The sequence below is a fragment of the Grus americana genome, chromosome 3 (assembly GCF_028858705.1).
Source record: "Grus americana isolate bGruAme1 chromosome 3, bGruAme1.mat, whole genome shotgun sequence".
Taxonomy (NCBI): Eukaryota; Metazoa; Chordata; class Aves; order Gruiformes; family Gruidae; genus Grus; species Grus americana.
The window spans coordinates 66,397,222-66,416,115 of NC_072854.1; the positions used below are offsets into that span (position 1 = coordinate 66,397,222).

An 18,894-nucleotide genomic window follows, 5' to 3' on the forward strand; every position below is an offset into this window, starting at 1 on the left:
ACAGGAAACCCAGATAAACTCACATTTTCCATACGGATGAAAAATAATTTGCTTACAAATCCAGAACAGACTGTATCCTTTTTAGTTTGGTGGGTTTTGTTTGGGTTTTTTTTACTAATGAAAAGGGAAAATAATCTTTAACAGTCTGATGCATTACCCGTTGTGCACTAGCTAGCATTGGTGCATTTCAGCTTTAGAATAAAACACCTAAATGTAGGTATCTACACATAGACTTCTGCAGATACAACAGGTCTTTAACCTTCCAGTATAAACGTCTACTGCTAACAGAGACCTAAGGCTGATCCAGTGTCCACAGGTAGGTTGATAGGCTGATGCCATTTGGGACGTCCGAGGCCTTGCAAAACATTCACATGGAGCTTGACCAGCCTAGACATGAAAAATCAAAGAAACACAGATCACTCAAAAGGCGGAATGGTCTCCAATGCTACAGTATCTAGGCAGGCTGATATAGTTAAGATATTTGTCATCACCTCAAAAATATTTTTTCTCCTTTTTTTCACAAATAAAAAAGCTCAGACATCTAAAAGTTATGAAATAGCATTTGAGATGCACATGAGCATGTTTTGGGATATTCCAAAGGTTCTGTTGACATCAGTAGCAATGAGGTGCCTAGACTTTTTAAATTTCACTGTGTGCCTGTCTGCATCTTATGGCACTTAAATGCTTTTAGAAATGTAGTACAATCTATTTTTTTCACAATTATGTAAGAAATCTATGACAGAGGTAATGTAATCGTAGTTTCCTAGAAGTCTAACCATTCAAATACAGTGAGCCTTACTTGGAGAAACACATAGAAAAGATTCAATAGAAAAATAAAAAACTCTACTATTGTTTGGGCCAGAGGAACCAAATCTGAATCCAAACAAAACATGACATTATGAAAACGATTAAAGACTAATCACTAGAGTATAAGCATCTTGTGGAACCAAATTAGTTCCCACTGCAAATTGGCAAGACAACAATCATGATAAATGTCTGATCATTTTATAAAGTATTGTATACTGTAAAAATCAAAAACAGTAATGAAGACAGTGCTAGAAAAAGTAGTAGTAATACAATATGCTGCAGACCTTTTACAGTATATAAACTTTGGATCAAAACTCAAATGCTGGTTTAAATAGATACAAATGGATTTAATGGAATTGAGTTTTCACATATTTATATTCATAGATGTTTTGGCTAAAATTTCTTTGAATCAATTTTATTAGAAATTTTTGATGATTGTGAATCTACTTTTGTTTAGCTCTCTTATTAATGAAGCTCAATAGCTGTTATCAAAGGAACGTTTCTCCTCCAGGTTTCATCCTGTATTTATGGAAAGAAAAAAGGAAAAATTCTGAAGTCAGGTTTGGGATGTTTGCATGTATAATAAGAATTACCATCTGTGGCTTGAGGACATCCAGGAATTTTCTTGCCCTGGAATCATTTATTACAGCATTGTCTAAATAATCATAAAATCCCAACTCCGCCAAATTATTTATAATGTTCCTATTGGAACATGAGTTTGTTCTCAGACTTTTACATTTCCAACAGCTGATTGAGAATTCTTAGCATCCTTCCTACCAGAAAAGACTACAGCAGCTGTAGTCACCATTTATATTTTCCATGCCTACCAGGAAAGATACTTGCTATCCCTGCTGGAGGGAGATTCCCTTGTGAAAGCCCAGGTTTTTCACCAGTGATGTGATGATCTATCCCAGGCTCATCAGGGAGCATTAAACTCTTCAAGCTGTATGTCAGAATGTTTCCAGATTTTATTTCATTTTTTTTTTCTTAAAGTAGATCTCAAGCAAATGTATCCATGCCAATTTGGAAAGATTCTATTTCAGGCCCCCGTGTCTTTATGTTTCTTGCCAAACCTTTGACTAAGTTAGCTTTTTGTGATTCATATTATTAAACTGTTCCTGTATTCTATCCATACTTCTTTATAGAAGTGTCTTCCACTCTATTTGCAGACAATACCAAATGGGACATCTTTATCACACACACACTTCCTGTTTAATGTGTCTGAATGATCGTTTGAAAACCTTTTATTCCACTGCATTTAGCCCTGTCAAGAGATATCTATGAACCACTTCCTAATTTCCAAGGATGCCTGTTATTCACAGTAAATTCATGAAAATTTAGAAGTTAAATAAATTTATCAGTAGCCTATGCCTTTTAAGTTTCTATTAGCTCATGGTGCTTTTAGGATCATACAACCGATCGTGAGAGGCAAAAATACATGACCAAGTTGCCTCTGGAGAAGTCAGGAGCGTGAGTTTCCTTATCTCACAGGAAAATTCTTGAACGCTTTTACTACAGAGCCACTGTGAGATGGCTTGCTCCCCTTCCTTTGATGGGTGGGGTGGGACACCTTGAGTATGCCATGGTGGGAGAGCGTGCAGTCATAGAATTGCTGTCTGGCAGCTAATGAAATGCAAGTTTGCATCCTCATTTATTTCCTGCTCACTTGTTACATCCCTGTGCCATAGAGGGCTTTCAGCTGTCTGACACGTTGCCAGTGTAGATTAAGCTTATACTGATGGCAAAAAGTGTATTTTTTCTGCTACATAGCATGATAAATATAGAGACGTGACACTAATCATTATTTTTAAATCTCCCTTCTGTAACAGAGAAACTAGGAAAGCTCGTAAGAGAATTAATTCAAATGTGCAGATCAAGCCCAATAATACAACTCAAGAAAGAAGGAATCAGAACATATTTTTCAGTTGTCAACATTTTTTGGTATGAGGAAAAGTATGTTGAAGGTTACTGAAAATTATTATGACTGCCATTATTACCATCTCATTATTTCCAATTTATCATTATAGCAGGGGAAGAGTTTGGTTGGTTGGTTGGTTTGTCTAGTATCTGCCTGTAGCAGAAGGCTGATCTCATGCTGGAGGGGTGGGAAAACCTCCTATGCCTTACATAGGTACAGGTCATATTAGTGTTGATTGGTTCTAGTCCCATGTTTAGATATCTCTGTGTAAGGGTGTGAACCCAGCTGTGGACAATGGATGGTTTGGGGTTTGTTTGAACATGTTCCTCTGTTTGTTTAACAGATAGATTTTGACAAGGATCAGACAAATGCCTTTGCTTCTGTTGTTCTGCCACCAAGTTTACTGAAGAATTTAAGTCAAGATGAGTTTGAAGTTATATCCAGGGCTCAATTTACTTTCTTCAATAAAAACGGTCTTTTTCAGGTAAACCATAATGCGCTTTACATAATTTCATTTCCATTAGGGTGAGTCAAAGGCAGCTGCTAAAAGTTTCCTGTTGTGTAATCATTTGACAGCATCTCATGAGTTACAGGAATGAGAAGGTGATAGCAGATGTAGGCACTAGAGGCGGTGTTATGTTCAGAGTGACAAAATAGCCAAAGTGCCCAAGCTGAATTAAAGTCCGGGATTTGACTGCAAATTCCTGTCACACGTGAGAGAAACTTTTTCTCAGGGTAATCTATGGAAAACTGGATCCCAAGTGCTTATAATCAGAGTAGCAAGGCCTCTTAAAGGGCATAACTTCTGTTAAAATGCATTAATATACATCCTTGACGTTCAGTGGAGCCAGGTTCTTTTCTGTCAGAAGGGAATTTGGCCTATAACACTACCAAGTACTCTTTCTTTCTCTTTTCCTTAAAAGAGTTGGTTGGCACTCATATCCAGCTGACTATTTGCATTCAGTTGGAAACTCTGGGCTGATGGTCATCAGCCAGAGAATATTTGTTCCTATACATACTATTCTTCTTTTCATATATGTGTTCTCATGAGGACACCATATTTTAATGTGGAAAAAGGTTAACAATACGTGTGCCTGAAAACTAAAGGGATCCAGGTAGATTTGATTTTTTTCTCCTTTGGGTCCGGTCACATGGCAATTATAAATAGTTCCTGCATGGCAGATGCCAAAAAATTTAGGACGAGTTCGCAGCTTGGAAAAAAACAACCAAAACCATACCTATTTAGAAAAAAAAAAGAGTTAATTAAGAAGGAAACATTGTTTCATAGTGAGTGGACTGAGCCTCAGAAGACTTGAGTTTGTTTTCCCATTAGTATTTCAAGTGACCTTTGGCTCTTTTGCATCCGCAGAACTCTTTAGTATTGTATTGTCCCTATAGTATCGTTTTTATTGGCAGTGTATCCAGATTCTTCAGATAATCTAGGCAAGAAAATACCCATGACCCTCAGTTGCCTTCTGAAATACACCCCGAAGTATCTTTAACCATTTAAAATAGTATTCATTTTAAGCCCACTTTTGAGAAAAACAGGATGGATATATTTAATAAGGAAACCAGAAGAATACAGATGTAGGCTTGTCGTAATGGCATAAAATAATATAAAGTCAAAATGTGTCCTTTAATGGTGCTAGAATCTGTTTCTAAGGGATACTTAATAAGTCCTTGAAAAGCAAAAACCAGGATAATTTGCATCTAAATGTGCAACTAAAATTCCTTCCATTTTTTTGTGTGTTTTTCAGCCTATTAATGGGTAACATATTCAACACTATTAATTAAAAATGTGTAAAAACCACATTTTAGTAAGTCTAAAAAAATAAATAAATACAGGCTAAAAACAAAGCCTAAAAATAAATTGATCCACATGCCATCTCAAACCCAGTAGCTTTATCCATTAGTATTAAAGTATTTCATAAATATATTTATTCCAATTGCAATTTAAAAAAAAAAAATCCCAATGCTATTAGCCATATTTCTTACAAGCATTCAACATAAGAGCAAAACATCATACTTTACAGCACTGGAGGGTTTTTTTTACTGCGACTGAGAGTATGCTAGTAAGTTTTATCTTGTCATTCGTTAAAATCCGATGTTTATTTTACTTAGAAGACTGTATGAAAAACTGATGTAAGCTATTCAGTGTGGGATTCATTTCACCAAAGGCAGGTGTGTTCAATGTACATACCCTATGCCTGAACTGTTGTCCATAAATTGCCTTCCAAGCCAGTCGATGGAAAACAATGGACACTGTTGAGGTGCGAGACATCTCATCCTAGTGCAGGAGTAGGCACCGGTTCCCCAAAGGAGCACAGTGCAGTTTGAGACACCCCAAGGTACAAAGGTGCTACCGTCTGACAGATGTGACAAGGAACCTGTAAGAGGCGTGAGATCTTCTGCAGTAGTAGCTGGAGACTGAGCAGGATACCTTAAAGCCTCTAAAATGGACACTTATTTTTAGGCAACCCGTATTTGACCTAGATATATGGAATAGGTAAGATGGATTATGCCCTGGATGTGCCAGTTTCCTTTCATTGACTATGTTAAGAAACCCTAGAATGGCTACTTCAGTTCTAGACACCTTCTTTTTGCATGCCTAAAGTTAGGTTGGAAGGATCATCCTCATGAGTTCTGAGGCCATGAAAATAGCGTGCAAATATGATAAATACATGAATTGTAATGATTGTTTAGACTAGACCAGATTTCTCATTGACGCTAGCCTCAGCACTGCTTTACTTTGTGCCTCTGTATTTTATTGGCTAAAAGCTTACCCCTAACTTTAGCTAAGCACAGCCTTATAGCTAAATAAGCAGTTATCTGTATTTTATTTTAATGCACACATTATTTCTATTCCTTTCTAAGGACAAATAAGAATATATTAAATTGCCTTCCCTAAAGAGACCATCTGATAGTTATTTCTGGTTTTTGTTATCTGCTACAGACAGGATCCACTGAAACCCATAGAAATCTGTCCAAAAGCTTTCATAGACTTTGTCAGATGTTGACATTTAGGTGGTAGCCAAGAGGTTTTCTATCGTTTGAATGCTCAAGAACTATCTAGAACACTGTATTTTCATGCCTCTGCAATTTTAAAGTTTTTAGGAAATTGTGTCACTAAGTTCCAGTATAATCTGAAATACCGTGTTTGAAAACTCTTGGATATAGTTCTTAAGAAATGAAATATTCTTCTCAGGATAATGTGCACTTAATAACTGCAGCTATTCTGTCTCTCATGAGTGGTGGGATCTCATGAGCCCAGTGCTGAGCTGATACCTGACATTTTGTCAGGCTAACAAAACCCCTAGACTGAAGGAATCAGGGGGGTTCAGGAGTTTGGCAGCCCAGAGGGAAAGTGAGTGGCAATACAGTTCATTTGACCCAAGATCTGCTGCAAGCAGTGACCAAGCTTCCCAGCTTCCCATAAGGCCAACCCAGCATGTAACTATGTAAGTTTAAATGGAAGCTCGTCAAAAGAAAATAGTATTTCCAAAGCACTTGCATTTTAATAAATCATCAGTTTCCAAGGAAAACTTCTCTTCTGGAAAATTATCAACCTGGTATTTTTTCACTGCAGGTTAGAAATGGTATTGCTTAGCAATGACATCAGTCTTCTATTTAAATTCCCATCAAATAAGACCTTGTAGAAAATATTGTCTCCTACAGTATGTAATATTGCTTTGAATTTGTTTACTACTTCTCAATCACTCATTGTAAAATGGAGGATAATTTAGCAACTATACGCAGAAAACAGGTTATTCTCCAAGAACTTTGCATCAGCTAAGGAGGATAGCGTCGACAATAAGATAAGAAAGCTAGTTCATTCTTGTTTAGGGAAGTGAGCTAATCATATCATGGGTTGTTATCTGCTACATTGTTTGAGTTATAATTTTTTTGGCATCAGACATAATGATTAAAAGGGGAGTTTATGCCTTCTAACCTCTGTCTGTAATTGTGCATATATATGTTTATGACTATAAGGAAAATAGGGAAACTTCCATGAGGCAAACCCATAATTTGATTTTATAAACATAATGTTCTTATATTGCATGATCAAAAGTGTAGAAATGCTGACAATTTATTTATTCTGGCACGCTGCAAAAATGAAACTGTGTAGTCTGGCTTTTATGTTATGTGCTGTGTAAGCATTTATTATATTTTTCTGAATCTTTCAAAGGATGCAGAAAATCCTGCCAATTTGACCAGTTTTGTGGTGGCATGCAGTATTGGAAACATAACCATTCAGGATCTTCAGGATTATGTGAAGGTTACAATTAAGCATACCAAAATTCAGGTAAGACAGGACTGACTATTCAAAGGAACAGGAATACAGATTATATATAGTAAAGGCTGAGCGTATAGCCTGATTGATTTGGATGGATTTTGAGTAAGAACATAAATTCAAATGGAAATAAAAACTCTAGAATAAAAGCAAGTAAGGAAAAAAATAAAAATAAATAACATCTCCCATCCTCACGCATTCCTCCTCCATTCATGATCTAACATTTTTCTGGAAGAATGTTGATTCTGCCACTCAGAAGCAATTTCTTTGCCAATAACTGTAGGTGAAACCTCTGTTCATGACCACGTTCGTGACCGGTGACCAGGGACACGAGATTTAGAATGACTGAAATTCTTTGATCAGACATGAATTGCTTTGTTAATAGTTCCCCAAGCTATTTTGTTGTTATGTGGTTTTCAGCAAAGGAAGAATGGAGAGAACCACATTGTTAAAAGATGGCTACAGTTTAGGGAAATACAGACCAAAAGCAACCTTTTGGCACATACTGTTTCGGTTTAAAACCGTGTGAGTTTGACTCTGTTCTCAGACACGTTGTCAGTAGCTATTCCAAAAAGGTAATAGCACTAGAGAAGTTAAGAAAGATGATGTTAAAATGCAATACCTAAGTAAATTGTTTATGTAATGAGAACCTGGTTTGAAATTTTCATAGTTGGCTTAACTTTATCTCGCATTTCATTATAATGATTATTTTGAAGTCAGGCAAAACAACCTCCACTTAGGTTCAGCAAGCTTTTGCACATTTTCAAGGCCAGGTACATAGAGGATTCAGTGAGAAGTCCTAAGGAAATGAACAGTAAAAAGTATTTAGACTCTGTAAAGACATCATACTCATGGATAACTTTAGTGAAACAATCAAACTTCATTATTCTGAGGATGTGGAAAAGGAACAGTGCTCTAGATTTTATAATCTGGGCAGATTTGTCTTTCTAGCAGAATAAGTTCTAATTTGACACTGGACAAAATTTCAACAATCCAAATGATATTTATTCTTCAGCTCATTAAATGGAAAGATATGTAGGAAAACATTTGTTTTAAATGTGTATGTTGATGAGATTTATGTCTGAAGAGGTATACAAAGTCTGCTTTTGCATGTGTTCTTAGGAAAATCCTAAGCCTACCTGTGTCTTCTGGGATATGAACAAAAATGGTAAGTTTAAAAATACTGTCATCTCTTTTACAGGGGGGAATAAAGGTGTCTAAGTTTTAGAATCAGTCACAGTCTTGGCCCTTTTTGCTTCTTAATCAGTCCTTGCAGAATTAGTCTTTACACTGTATCATTTCTTCTGGTTAGTACAGTTGCAGCAGATGTTAAATATCCTTTTAAAGAATTTTATGTAAATTTCTGTAGCATTTTAAATTTTTAAATTAAGTTTCTCTGCTTATCTGTATCTGACAGCTGTTCTTCACTGATATTTCTGTATGTGCAAATAAAATAGTAATGCTACTCAGACACATGAATGGTTCATAGCCATACTTTTAACTGGTCATTTTAAAAATGTTGGGTTATTTAATTGTGAGATTGTGCTTGTTACAAATCTCAAGCTGTTTTTTTCTTCTGTGGGAGGTTAGAAACTACCTTACACAAACTTCATTCACCTTCTAAATGGATGACAGTCAGCACGATGAGGTCCCATACAGAGACACAAATTAACAAGGCAGCATTTTACCTCATTCTTCATTGCTACTGCCTAACCTCTGGGTGCTTTTACACTCAAGCTCTTCATCCCTTGCACAGACAAAGCCATTCTCTGGGATGACTTTCCAGATCCTTCTATTTTAGAGATCACTACTGAGATGTTACTCTTCCAGAGCAAAGAAGTAACTGTCGTTAACAGTAGGATTTCAGCTGGAGGGGTTTAGTACAGAGAATCTTGCAAGAAAATAAAATTTACCATCCAAAGTTGTACTTGAAAGCAGGAAATTCAGACAGAAGAACCGAGGAGAATGCAGAAGGATAAAAAAGAGGGAAAAAAAAAAGAAAAAGGAAAAAAAGACCCTAGGTAGGAAGTTAAACTTAAGCAGCACATCAAAGGAGAAACACACAGGGAGGAAACTATTCTCAGTGGATGCTTGAGGTGGGGGAGAGTTTTAAGTGGTTTTGGAACATCTTCACAATCTTTTGTAAGATTCTGTCTTGAATTTGAGGTAAAGTTATAGGGCCAGTCAGATAATTTGCTGGATTTTGCCTGAAGTTGTGCAAAAATGTCTTTAAGAGTTCAGAGAAGATCAACTATTTCACAAAATTAGTTCATATTTTAGCAGGGAAAAAGGAAAGGAGAAGTAATCAGAAATTTTTGACATTTAATTTTAAAAAATAAAAATCTTTCTACTTATTTTTCAGAATGGCCTTTTCAGGGGGGGCAAGTAGGGGATAGTTTACTTCATGTTTTTTCTTAAGGCCACAAAAGATATTTGGGATTATGCACTCTGACCTTCTGCATTACACACTGGAGAGCGGAAGGGCAGGGCTCATAAATGCTTGCACGTGCCTGGGGAGTAGGAGGGAGGGAGGTGCAGGCGTCACATCAGTGCGGTAAGATGGAGTTCTAAAACCATCTTATTGTTGGGTAAAACTATGGTGTGTCTTAATGCATGATCTACGTAGTAGGTCTTATGCATCCCTCATTAAACAAAAAGGTCCTTACCTGTATTATAGATCTCCATCTATTGCTTCTGCTCAATAGTCCATTACTGGGACATTCATCTGGCATGACTCTCTGCAGAAACTAGGAAATCTGACGCTTGCTTCTTCTCCTCATTGTTTTTAATGTTCGCTCATTCAATTTGAGAAAGCACTTCTGCGTTTGCACAAGACGAAGTGAGAAATTTGTTGAAAGAGAGGGTGACATGAGTTTGTTGGAAAGTATGGTTTCTCCTCTTTCATTTCCACAGGTGGCAACGGTGGCTGGAACCCTGCGGGCTGCCAAGTGGACGCAGAGTCCAATGAAAACGAGACGGTTTGCTTGTGCAATCACCTCACGCACTTCGGGGTCCTAATGGTAGGCAAACTCGCTGTTCACCAACCCATCTTTCCTAGGAACTGCAATGCAGTTTTTGTCTTGGGTCAAGACAGCTCTCCTTTTTGTTACTTGTGTTATTCCTTTTACACATCATTTTTAATAATAATGCATCATTTCCCCCCTTATTGTCATGAAGTTATCTTTTCATAACAAAATAGTTAGTGATAATGATTCACAAATGAGGCAATGAGTAAAGTTAGTCATGAAAGCACATTATTATTATTATTATTATTATTTTCTTTACAAGTGGCTAAATATTATAAAATAAAAAGTAAAATATGCCCATAAGAGTATTCTAAATTTTGAAAATACTGTGCCACAAAAGACCTGGGGTTGATACTTCTGAGCAATACCACAATACAAATAGCATATTATAACATACAACTTCAAACCCGGGACATGACTGGATGAAAAAGAAAGTCAGGGACTGTAAAACCAAGGCCCAGTACTAACACTGCCACTAGCAAAATGGAAAAAAATTTATCTTAATGAGTCCCAAGGTACAAGGGGTCCCTGTCATTTCCCTTAACAACATAATCTGACAAAAATGACCTGCAGCTGAGACAGGAGGGTGTAACAAGAGGGAAGTGAATGAGAAACAACTCTAGGTAGATTTGAAATTTGAAGATCAGGAAAGTGGGAAGCTGTTTGCAGAAAATAAAAAAGTAGGAAAAAAAGTTGAGGTGCTGTTTTCAGAACAAAAACAAAAAAAAAAAGACTCATATTGTGAAGGAAAGCAGTCAGGGAAAGAAAAGTGTCCTACAGTCAGTAAAGCTGCTAGTGAGGGTGACAAGTCAAGGGAGCACAATAATTCCTTTTCATCCTGAGATTCAAGGGGCTAAATTGCCCCTTGTGAATTTAGGTAGCAAATCTGACAAGATTTATGCTTATCTGACGTCAAAAAGTATAAAGCAATACCTTCTTTCGTGAAATGCGTAAACTCATATTTGATGTTTTCTTATAAATGGCTTTAATCAGCTTTGGGGACGCCTTGCAGTGCAGGCCTTCTCTTAGAAAAAAATCTGCCCACGTCGGGCCGCTAGGAAAGGTGTGAGTGGTACTCTGTCAGAGCCTTAAGCAAAGTCTCCAGGCTGGTGGCTGCGATCGGCAGAGCACAGCCTCCCGGGGAGGTGAAGGGGAGCCGTACAGAGCTCCTCAGCCTCAGGAGCAGAATTCCTCCGGCATTCAGGTGCCTCCAGCTATTTGCACGTGTGAAGTGTTTTCGAGAGAAAAAAAATCCCAACATGAAAAAAGATGGAATACTGCTATCTTAACATCGGGTGATTTTTTTTATGCTCAGTAATGGGCTGAAATGTTTCTTTCCATCTGAAATGAACATTCTTTGGCCTCCGAAACATACCTGAAGAAGAGACGTTTGCTCCCGATCACAGCAATGCTGTGGAAGTATCTGGTTTTCGATTTAACTTGTTGCAGTGACACAGAGGACTTACCCGCACAAGGGAGCCGCGTGCGCTGACTTTTTCAGCTTTGGCCTTCCCGAGCCTTCTTAATAGAGCTGCTCTCTTCACGTCATGCTCAGATGTAGATATGAAAAAGCCACAAGCTTTTTGTCTTTTTGCAAGCTAAATTGTGGTCTTGTTTTACTTTTCATCCTCAGAGGGAGAAAAAAAGGGCTTTCTTTAGGATATATTCAATGAGTCCCTTCTCTTCCCCGAAAGCTTTTGTGGCAGTAGGAAATAAGGCAGAAGTTCTTTGAATTTGGGCTGTGTTCCAAGAGATTTTTACACAGTTTTGACCCTTTTAATTGCTTTTCCATTCAAATAATCTTTTCTGACTTTAATTTAGCTATTAAATTATTTTCAAATAACACTCTCCTTATACATATATAAACTGTCATAAAAGGTTGGGACAGGGTGTAAAAAACTGCATACAGCTCCTTCCTTTTCCTATGAGGAATAGCAAGTTTTGTAGCATTTTGCTGGTTTCTTTTTGCTAGATAGTTTTGCTAGGGACAACAGTTACACTGACTGTAGAATGGACACCATTATATGTTAGTATTTGCGCACATTTACTCCGGAGTGATATAGATCCAAACATTCTCATTTTTTCTTGTCCTTAAAAAAGGAAATAACACTGGCATTTATTCTCAGATGGCACTATGTGGCAATTACAGTTGGACAGAAAACTGGAAAAAAAATCCTCAGAATGTTCCTGCTTCATTTCCAGTTTTTTTTTTTTTTAAATGTTGTCTTTGTCACTATTTTTCTGACCAACTCTATTTATAACTGTAGTTTGCATGTAAAAACAGACCATAAAAGCAAAAAGCAATATCTTGCCCTTGGTTTCACCCATAGATGATTAGCTACATTGACTCTTATGAACTTTTATTAACAAGAAGTGAAGTCAGAAACTCCCTAGAATGGTGCATATTTTTAAATACTTTTAAATTACATTTTCTTAAATCTTACATCTTCTTAAAGAGAGTTGTCTATAAGAAATGGAGCTAAAACATTTGAAAAAAGGAGATTTTTCCAGGGAAGGACATTTGAATTCCTGGTACTGAATTACAAGGATCAGTATCAGGCTCTGCCTATCTGCTGATCCCAGCAGTTATAATACTTAAAGCACAATGTTTTCAAGAGCTGTGGGAAGGAAGTGAGAGGTGTAACGACTATAGCCTAAGTATACTCAGTAAACATGAACCCTAATGTCAGGGTTATAGGGGTATTGCCAAAGCGCTTCTGAGTTTTACTTGACTGATTACCAGGAGAGAGAGTTGTACTCAAGGAAAATGTGTTTGCTATAACTGATGCCTCTTTCTCCTCTCTCATGTAGGACCTTCAGAGAACCATTACACAAATAGACCCACAGAATACCAAGGTCCTCACCTTCATCACTTACATAGGCTGTGGGATATCTGCTATATTTTCAGCTGCAACTCTTCTGACGTATATTGCATTTGAGTAAGTATTAGTTCTGTGAAAAACACCACAAAGGAAGTACCTGTATGTGGTAAATAAAATAAACCAGCTATATGGTTGATGTGGTTTATTTGTCTAGGAAGGGAAATCTATGTTTAAAAAAAACAAACTGCAAAATCATGGTTGCAAAGTTGTAAGTGGAAATTTTTTTGAAGGGGACATAGGTTCAGACTCTTTCCTCCTGTTTCCAATGTCTTGTGCTGCTCAGGCTGGGCAACAAGGCTAATGTGTCTCAAAATTTTCTCTTTTGAGAGTACAGTATCCTGCAGATTCTGAAAAGCTATGTATTATTTTAAAATCTGCAACCAGTGTGAGCATAACAGGTCCTAAGTATAAAAAGAGAAATTTCCAACTGGAACAATTACATTCTAGAGCCCTTCAGAAGGAAGTAGGAAGGGAAATAAAATGAAGATAAATCATGAAGTGTTACAACAATTTCAACAGCAATCCTACTGAAATGTGAAAGTGACTCAAGGGAATGCACAAGTTTTGAAGTGATACAGTTCTGTGAACAGTGAAAAGAGAAAATGAAGTCATATCAACACAAAGGAACCATTCTGCCTCTAAACGGACAGGACAGAATAGCTGCTGAATGATAGTTTGCTGGAGGGGGGCAGGCAGGGGAAAGGGGGTTTTCAAGTTCTAAACATCTCTAATGATTGCATTCCTACTGCATTACCTACGGTATAATGTTCTGGTCCAAGATGGCAGAAGGTGTTGGCTTGCCCCTTGGTTCATACATTTCAATGCGTATCAGTGAAAAAAGAAAATGGACTTGATCTTCAGTCTTCCTAAGATACTATTAAAAACAAACACAACACACACACACGCCCCCCACGCCCCCCCCCCCAAAAAAAAAAAAGCCAACAGCAAGCATTGGACAATATATTCCTAAAATTAAGCAAAATTTAACAGTTAAATTGATCCAGAGATGAGCTTCTGGCCAGCTGTGTTTTGAAAGTTTTCATTTTCTTCAATTTTCATTTAAAGTACAAACTACATTGTATTATATTTAATTTGAAAGGTTTTTAATAATAAATCAGTTGCTAAAATATTGTCAAAATGAATTAGCTCATTAAGGTCCCGAAGAAGTACTGGCTTTCCCCCACCACATACAACAGGAACCTTCAGCGATATTACACAGAAGTGCACATCACTGCGCTTTATTGCCACAAAAGCTTATGGCTGAGAGGAGATCCCTGTGCTTTTATTTACTTTGTAAACTGGTAAACCTGCTGTAGGCCGCTTGAGTGATTGAAGCCAATTAATCATATGCACCTGTATTTCTCTTGTTAGGAAGTTGCGAAGAGATTATCCATCCAAAATCCTGATGAATTTGAGCACAGCCCTGCTCTTTCTTAACTTGATCTTCTTACTTGATGGTTGGCTTGCATCATTTGACGTAGATGGCCTCTGCATAGCTGTAGCTGCACTTTTGCACTTTTTTCTTCTGGCCACCTTTACATGGATGGGACTAGAAGCCGTTCACATGTACATCGCTCTAGTGAAAGTGTTCAACACCTATATACGGCGATACATACTGAAGTTTTGCATCATTGGCTGGGGTGAGTTCAGTAGATGCAGTATTTCCATAGCATGTATTTCAAAGTGATGCTATATAAAAGCTCTCTATCACAAATGCAGAGCAGAATCAAAATCAGCGTTTCCTTCTCCCGGCCCCGCGGCCGTGCCAGCGTGCAGCCAGCCCTCTCTGTTGCTGAGTTCCCATGTACAATTCTGTGCAAATACACCGTAACTGGTGCTCTCCGCCTGGAGCAGCTCACAGCCCGAGGAGGAGCGGAGAGACCAGATAAACTGGTCTTACTTTCCAGAGAGACCAGAAACGGAGAGGGTAAATGCTAGTGTCGTATCAGAGATGGTGAACAGTAGTGCACAATGAATTCAGAAATGCTTGCAGTTACTACAAAGCCTATGGCGATCTTTGCATTGACTTTCAAAAACCTTTCAATCCAGCTTAAAGTTTCTTGCCAACAGTACAAAGGATATGGCGGAATCAGAAACAACCAAAATTTCCTGAGCTTCAGCACAGTGTTTAAACCACAGAGAGATCCTGCCTGCCCGAAGCAGTGTACACTGCAGGACTGAAATGGAAAGTGTAATACCGAAAAATAACCTCGAGGCTCAGGCAGCAAGGCTTTTATTCTTCTTCTTTTTTTTTTCTATATCAGGAATCTGTGCCTTCTGCCTGAATGCACATATTGTGTTTGAAATAATACAACACAATACAAAACCATTAACCTCATGGCTAGAGCGCTGACCTCAGTCCAGCTGATAATTGATGTCTTTCCATTGGCAACTAGCATCCTCTTTGGCAACCTCAGCAGAGGACAAGGACTGAGTGGTTGGAAAAGCAAATTAACCTCTTCCCCTTTGAATCTCTTCTATCATGGCAAGGATAAGCCATGTAAATAAGGCATGTCAGGAAATGTACATTTCTTTTGTGAGAGCTCTAACTCTCTGCACAGAGTTCTCTTCCCCATAGTTGTCTGTTTTCCCAAAATATTCCCTTTATTATTAAAAAATATATAGTTTACTTCATTTTTGGGGGGACACATTTAAATAAAGGATATATAATACTGTAGAAAAAGAGGAGACATTTACAGTTGAGAAAAGCAGTAGAGAAATTACAGGTTCAAGTTCATGTTCCCCACTTCCCCAGCCTAATCAAGTGACATTAGCATCTCTGAAAAAAATCCCTCAAAAAAATCCCAATACCATCCCCCATTAGATCTCATTGTTGTAACAATTTGTTAATCTTCTTCTCCTTGCTATATTATGAGAGCCTGTGTGCAATTGCGAATTTAACTTTGGGTAATTAAGGGAGATTATTTTACTTTAGTTTCCATATCGCTTACTAAAATAACATTTTCTACCTTACTGAACATTATGAGCCTTATTCATTAATGCCCATTAAGTGCTTTGGAAGTTTTATACATTTTTACTGTTTGAAAATTGTTTCCTTCTACTTCTTTATGCAATTTTCTAACATAGAACTACCTCAGGATACTCTGTACTAAAGCAATAGGGATGAAGACATCAATAATTAAGCTTTGCATGGTGATTTTGAAGGTTTAGGAGATTTGAAAGCAAGCTACAAGTTTTCTTGTGTTACAGGTTTGCCAGCTCTGGTGATAGCAATAATTTTAGCAAGTGCTAATACAAATGCAAGTCATGTTTATGGCAAAGAGTTATATGGCAAAGATGCTAACGGACAAGGAGGAGACGACTTGTGAGTATTTTCTTTAATCTCTTATAATTTAGCATTTACAGTCTGCAAAAAAAAAATAGCATCAGTCAAATTGCTTTGGAAAAGTCAGAGGTGCATTAAACAAGCAAAGTGGGCAAAATCATCTTCTAAATTAGTGTGAAGCGTGAAGAAGTCTATAAGAAAAGTGGGAGGGAAACCTGCATTACCCAATGCCAGGTACAAACACTCCTCTGGCAAAAGAAGAATTCATAAGTTTTGTCATGAAAATAAAATAAAAATATCTGGTTTGGTTTATCTTAAATGAGAGCAATATCTTCTAGGTAAGAGCAAAGAAACTAGTAGTATAAAATTAGTCTCCTTTGTAAATAAACCAGCCTTTTGTCAATGTAGTTCAATAGCTTTCTATGTTCTTCTCTTGATGTCCAGATAATAATCTCTAAATGCCAATTTTTTTATATGACTTCTACCTCATTTTCTGTTCTTTGCCTGGCAAAGCTTCATCATGTTAAATAAAAATGTCACTCTGTATTTTTATTAAAGTATCATGCTAAGCATTCCAGCCGTTTGCTGCTAGAGGAATAAGCTAGATCTCTCACATGGCTGTCAAATGGGTACCTCAAAGGACTACCTGTCCTGCTTCTTCTCCAGAGATGTATGAGTTCTCCTTTAGCTCAAATGGCAGAAACTTGAGATTTTGGCACTGAAGATCCAAGTTTGCCCACTCTGTTACTAAAGCATCCTGTGCTTCACAGGGATCAAAGTGGTGAAGCTACTTGTGCCGAGTCTAAACTTTCCATGATAGGATTGCAGTTCCCACAGCTTGTATCTGAGGTCAGACTTCCTTTTTAGTTAGTTTTAACTAAAATGCAGTACAACCCTCAGATTTCTGACATGATGATACTGTGGGCCATAGTCACTTAAGATGCTACTGGGCTTCATCCCATTTGCAGACAGAAAATGGAGAAAGGTTTCATTTTAAAGTATAGCTCTGCATCACTGGTATCAGACATAGACTGATTTTCCTTGTAGTCATATAAATAATTTAGGGATAGTTTGCATTATCTAAAAATGATCATATTTTCATATTTTTTTTATAGCTGCTGGATCAAGAATGAAGTTGTCTTTTATGTGACTTGTGCCGGCTACTTTGGAATCATGTTTCTGATGAATGTTGCCATGTTTATTGTGGTGATGGTGCAGATCTGTGGGAGGAATGGGAAAAGAACTAATCGGAGCCTGAAGGAAGAGATCCTGAGGAACCTCCGTAGCGTGGTCAGCCTCACCTTCCTCCTGGGCATGACGTGGGGCTTTGCCTTTTTTGCCTGGGGTCCCTTAACTCTTCCTTTCCTGTACCTCTTCTCAATTTTCAATTCATTGCAAGGTAAGCTGAATTTCTGTTCTGAGAACAAGTAATATTTGAGCTGTTGCTGTTTGGGGCATATTGTGTCCAGTGATTTGACTAGGGAACTCAGATCCAAGCTCCCTAGATTTTTCCTTGATACTAAACCATCCCTAGTTTCCCCCTGTGTGGAATAATGATACCAACTAGGTACAGGTTGAATATCTTAGTTAAATTAATTAATGTTTCAAGGTCTTTTCCATAAAATGCACTGTATTATAAATAGTGCTATTCCTAGCTAACAGTCTGCAGCTATCTCCGTTGAGATAGATGCTGTATGACCTTCAACATTTCCTTTCACTGATTATAACAAATATAGGAAGCCTCTTTCCTTAATTTATTCCTGTAAGGAATGTGTAAAGCTCATAACTATTTTATTAAGGCATGAGAAGCTCATAAAACAAAATTCAGTCCTGTTTCAGTGTGGAGAGATAGCACAGAGGTATGGGATATTCTTTGGTTCTTTAAGGAAAATCCAGCAATTGTTATAGTCAGCTTATTTTTGTTTCCTTTACTGAAGTTTTGAATACTTTACTTTTCCAACGTAGTTCATTCTTCTGAAAAATGATGTAAATTGTAATCAAACAGTTATAAATTACAGAATTATATAGCTGACATTTAAAAGAATTTCAGCTCAGAGCTGAAATTTGTGTTTGTACCAAATGACATCAGAATTTCCACCTCCACTTGCCCTACCCACTAATAAAGAACAACTAAAAACATAACAAAAAGAAAAACCCAAGAAGGTCATTGAAGGGGCATGTGTTATACCACACACATATTGATATAAAAAATAAATTTGCCTGAAAAAATAGAACAAAAAACAAACCCAAGAATGTCATTGGAGGAACGTGTGTTGAGATAAAAATTAAATTTTCCCAGGGTCAGCAAAATATCTTCCCTTTATGGAAAAAGCACTCAATATTACACTGTGTGGATTTTATCTGTTACAACTGAGACATATTTACGGCGCTAAAAGATTTATTGAGCTTTCATGGAAAGAGAATAATGTTGTGGGTTTTGGTTTGAGTCAGTTTCAACCTAAAACACTAGGCAAAATGGCAAAAATTGTTTGGATGTGGTGTTCTTACTAGAGACTTTTTTTCCAAAGGACAGATTCTGATACTCCCCTAGCAGCATAATGAAATTTTTGCTGCAATGTGTCTGTGTTAGAAATTCAGAAAGGCCTAGAGAGATTAGAAGTATGGGAAGAACATGAAAAAAGATTAAAATTCTGAAAAGCATGCCAAGGATCAAATTCAACAAG

At 37.3% G+C, this 18,894-nt stretch overlaps 1 protein-coding gene across 5 annotated transcripts in view; it reads left to right on the forward strand.

Moving 5' to 3' along the window:
• Positions 1–18,894, forward strand: part of ADGRG6 (adhesion G protein-coupled receptor G6) — a 114,665-nt gene that overhangs the window by 85,146 nt on the left and 10,625 nt on the right. For all 5 annotated transcript variants that reach the window (XM_054819522.1, XM_054819521.1, XM_054819523.1 and 2 more), the window contains 8 exons: positions 3,069–3,209; positions 6,912–7,028; positions 8,139–8,184; positions 9,930–10,036; positions 12,854–12,981; positions 14,296–14,564; positions 16,135–16,249; positions 17,326–17,609. In XM_054819522.1, coding sequence (XP_054675497.1) covers positions 3,069–3,209; positions 6,912–7,028; positions 8,139–8,184; positions 9,930–10,036; positions 12,854–12,981; positions 14,296–14,564; positions 16,135–16,249; positions 17,326–17,609 — 1,207 coding nt within the window. The remainder of the gene's footprint in view (positions 1–3,068; positions 3,210–6,911; positions 7,029–8,138; positions 8,185–9,929; positions 10,037–12,853; positions 12,982–14,295; positions 14,565–16,134; positions 16,250–17,325; positions 17,610–18,894) is intronic.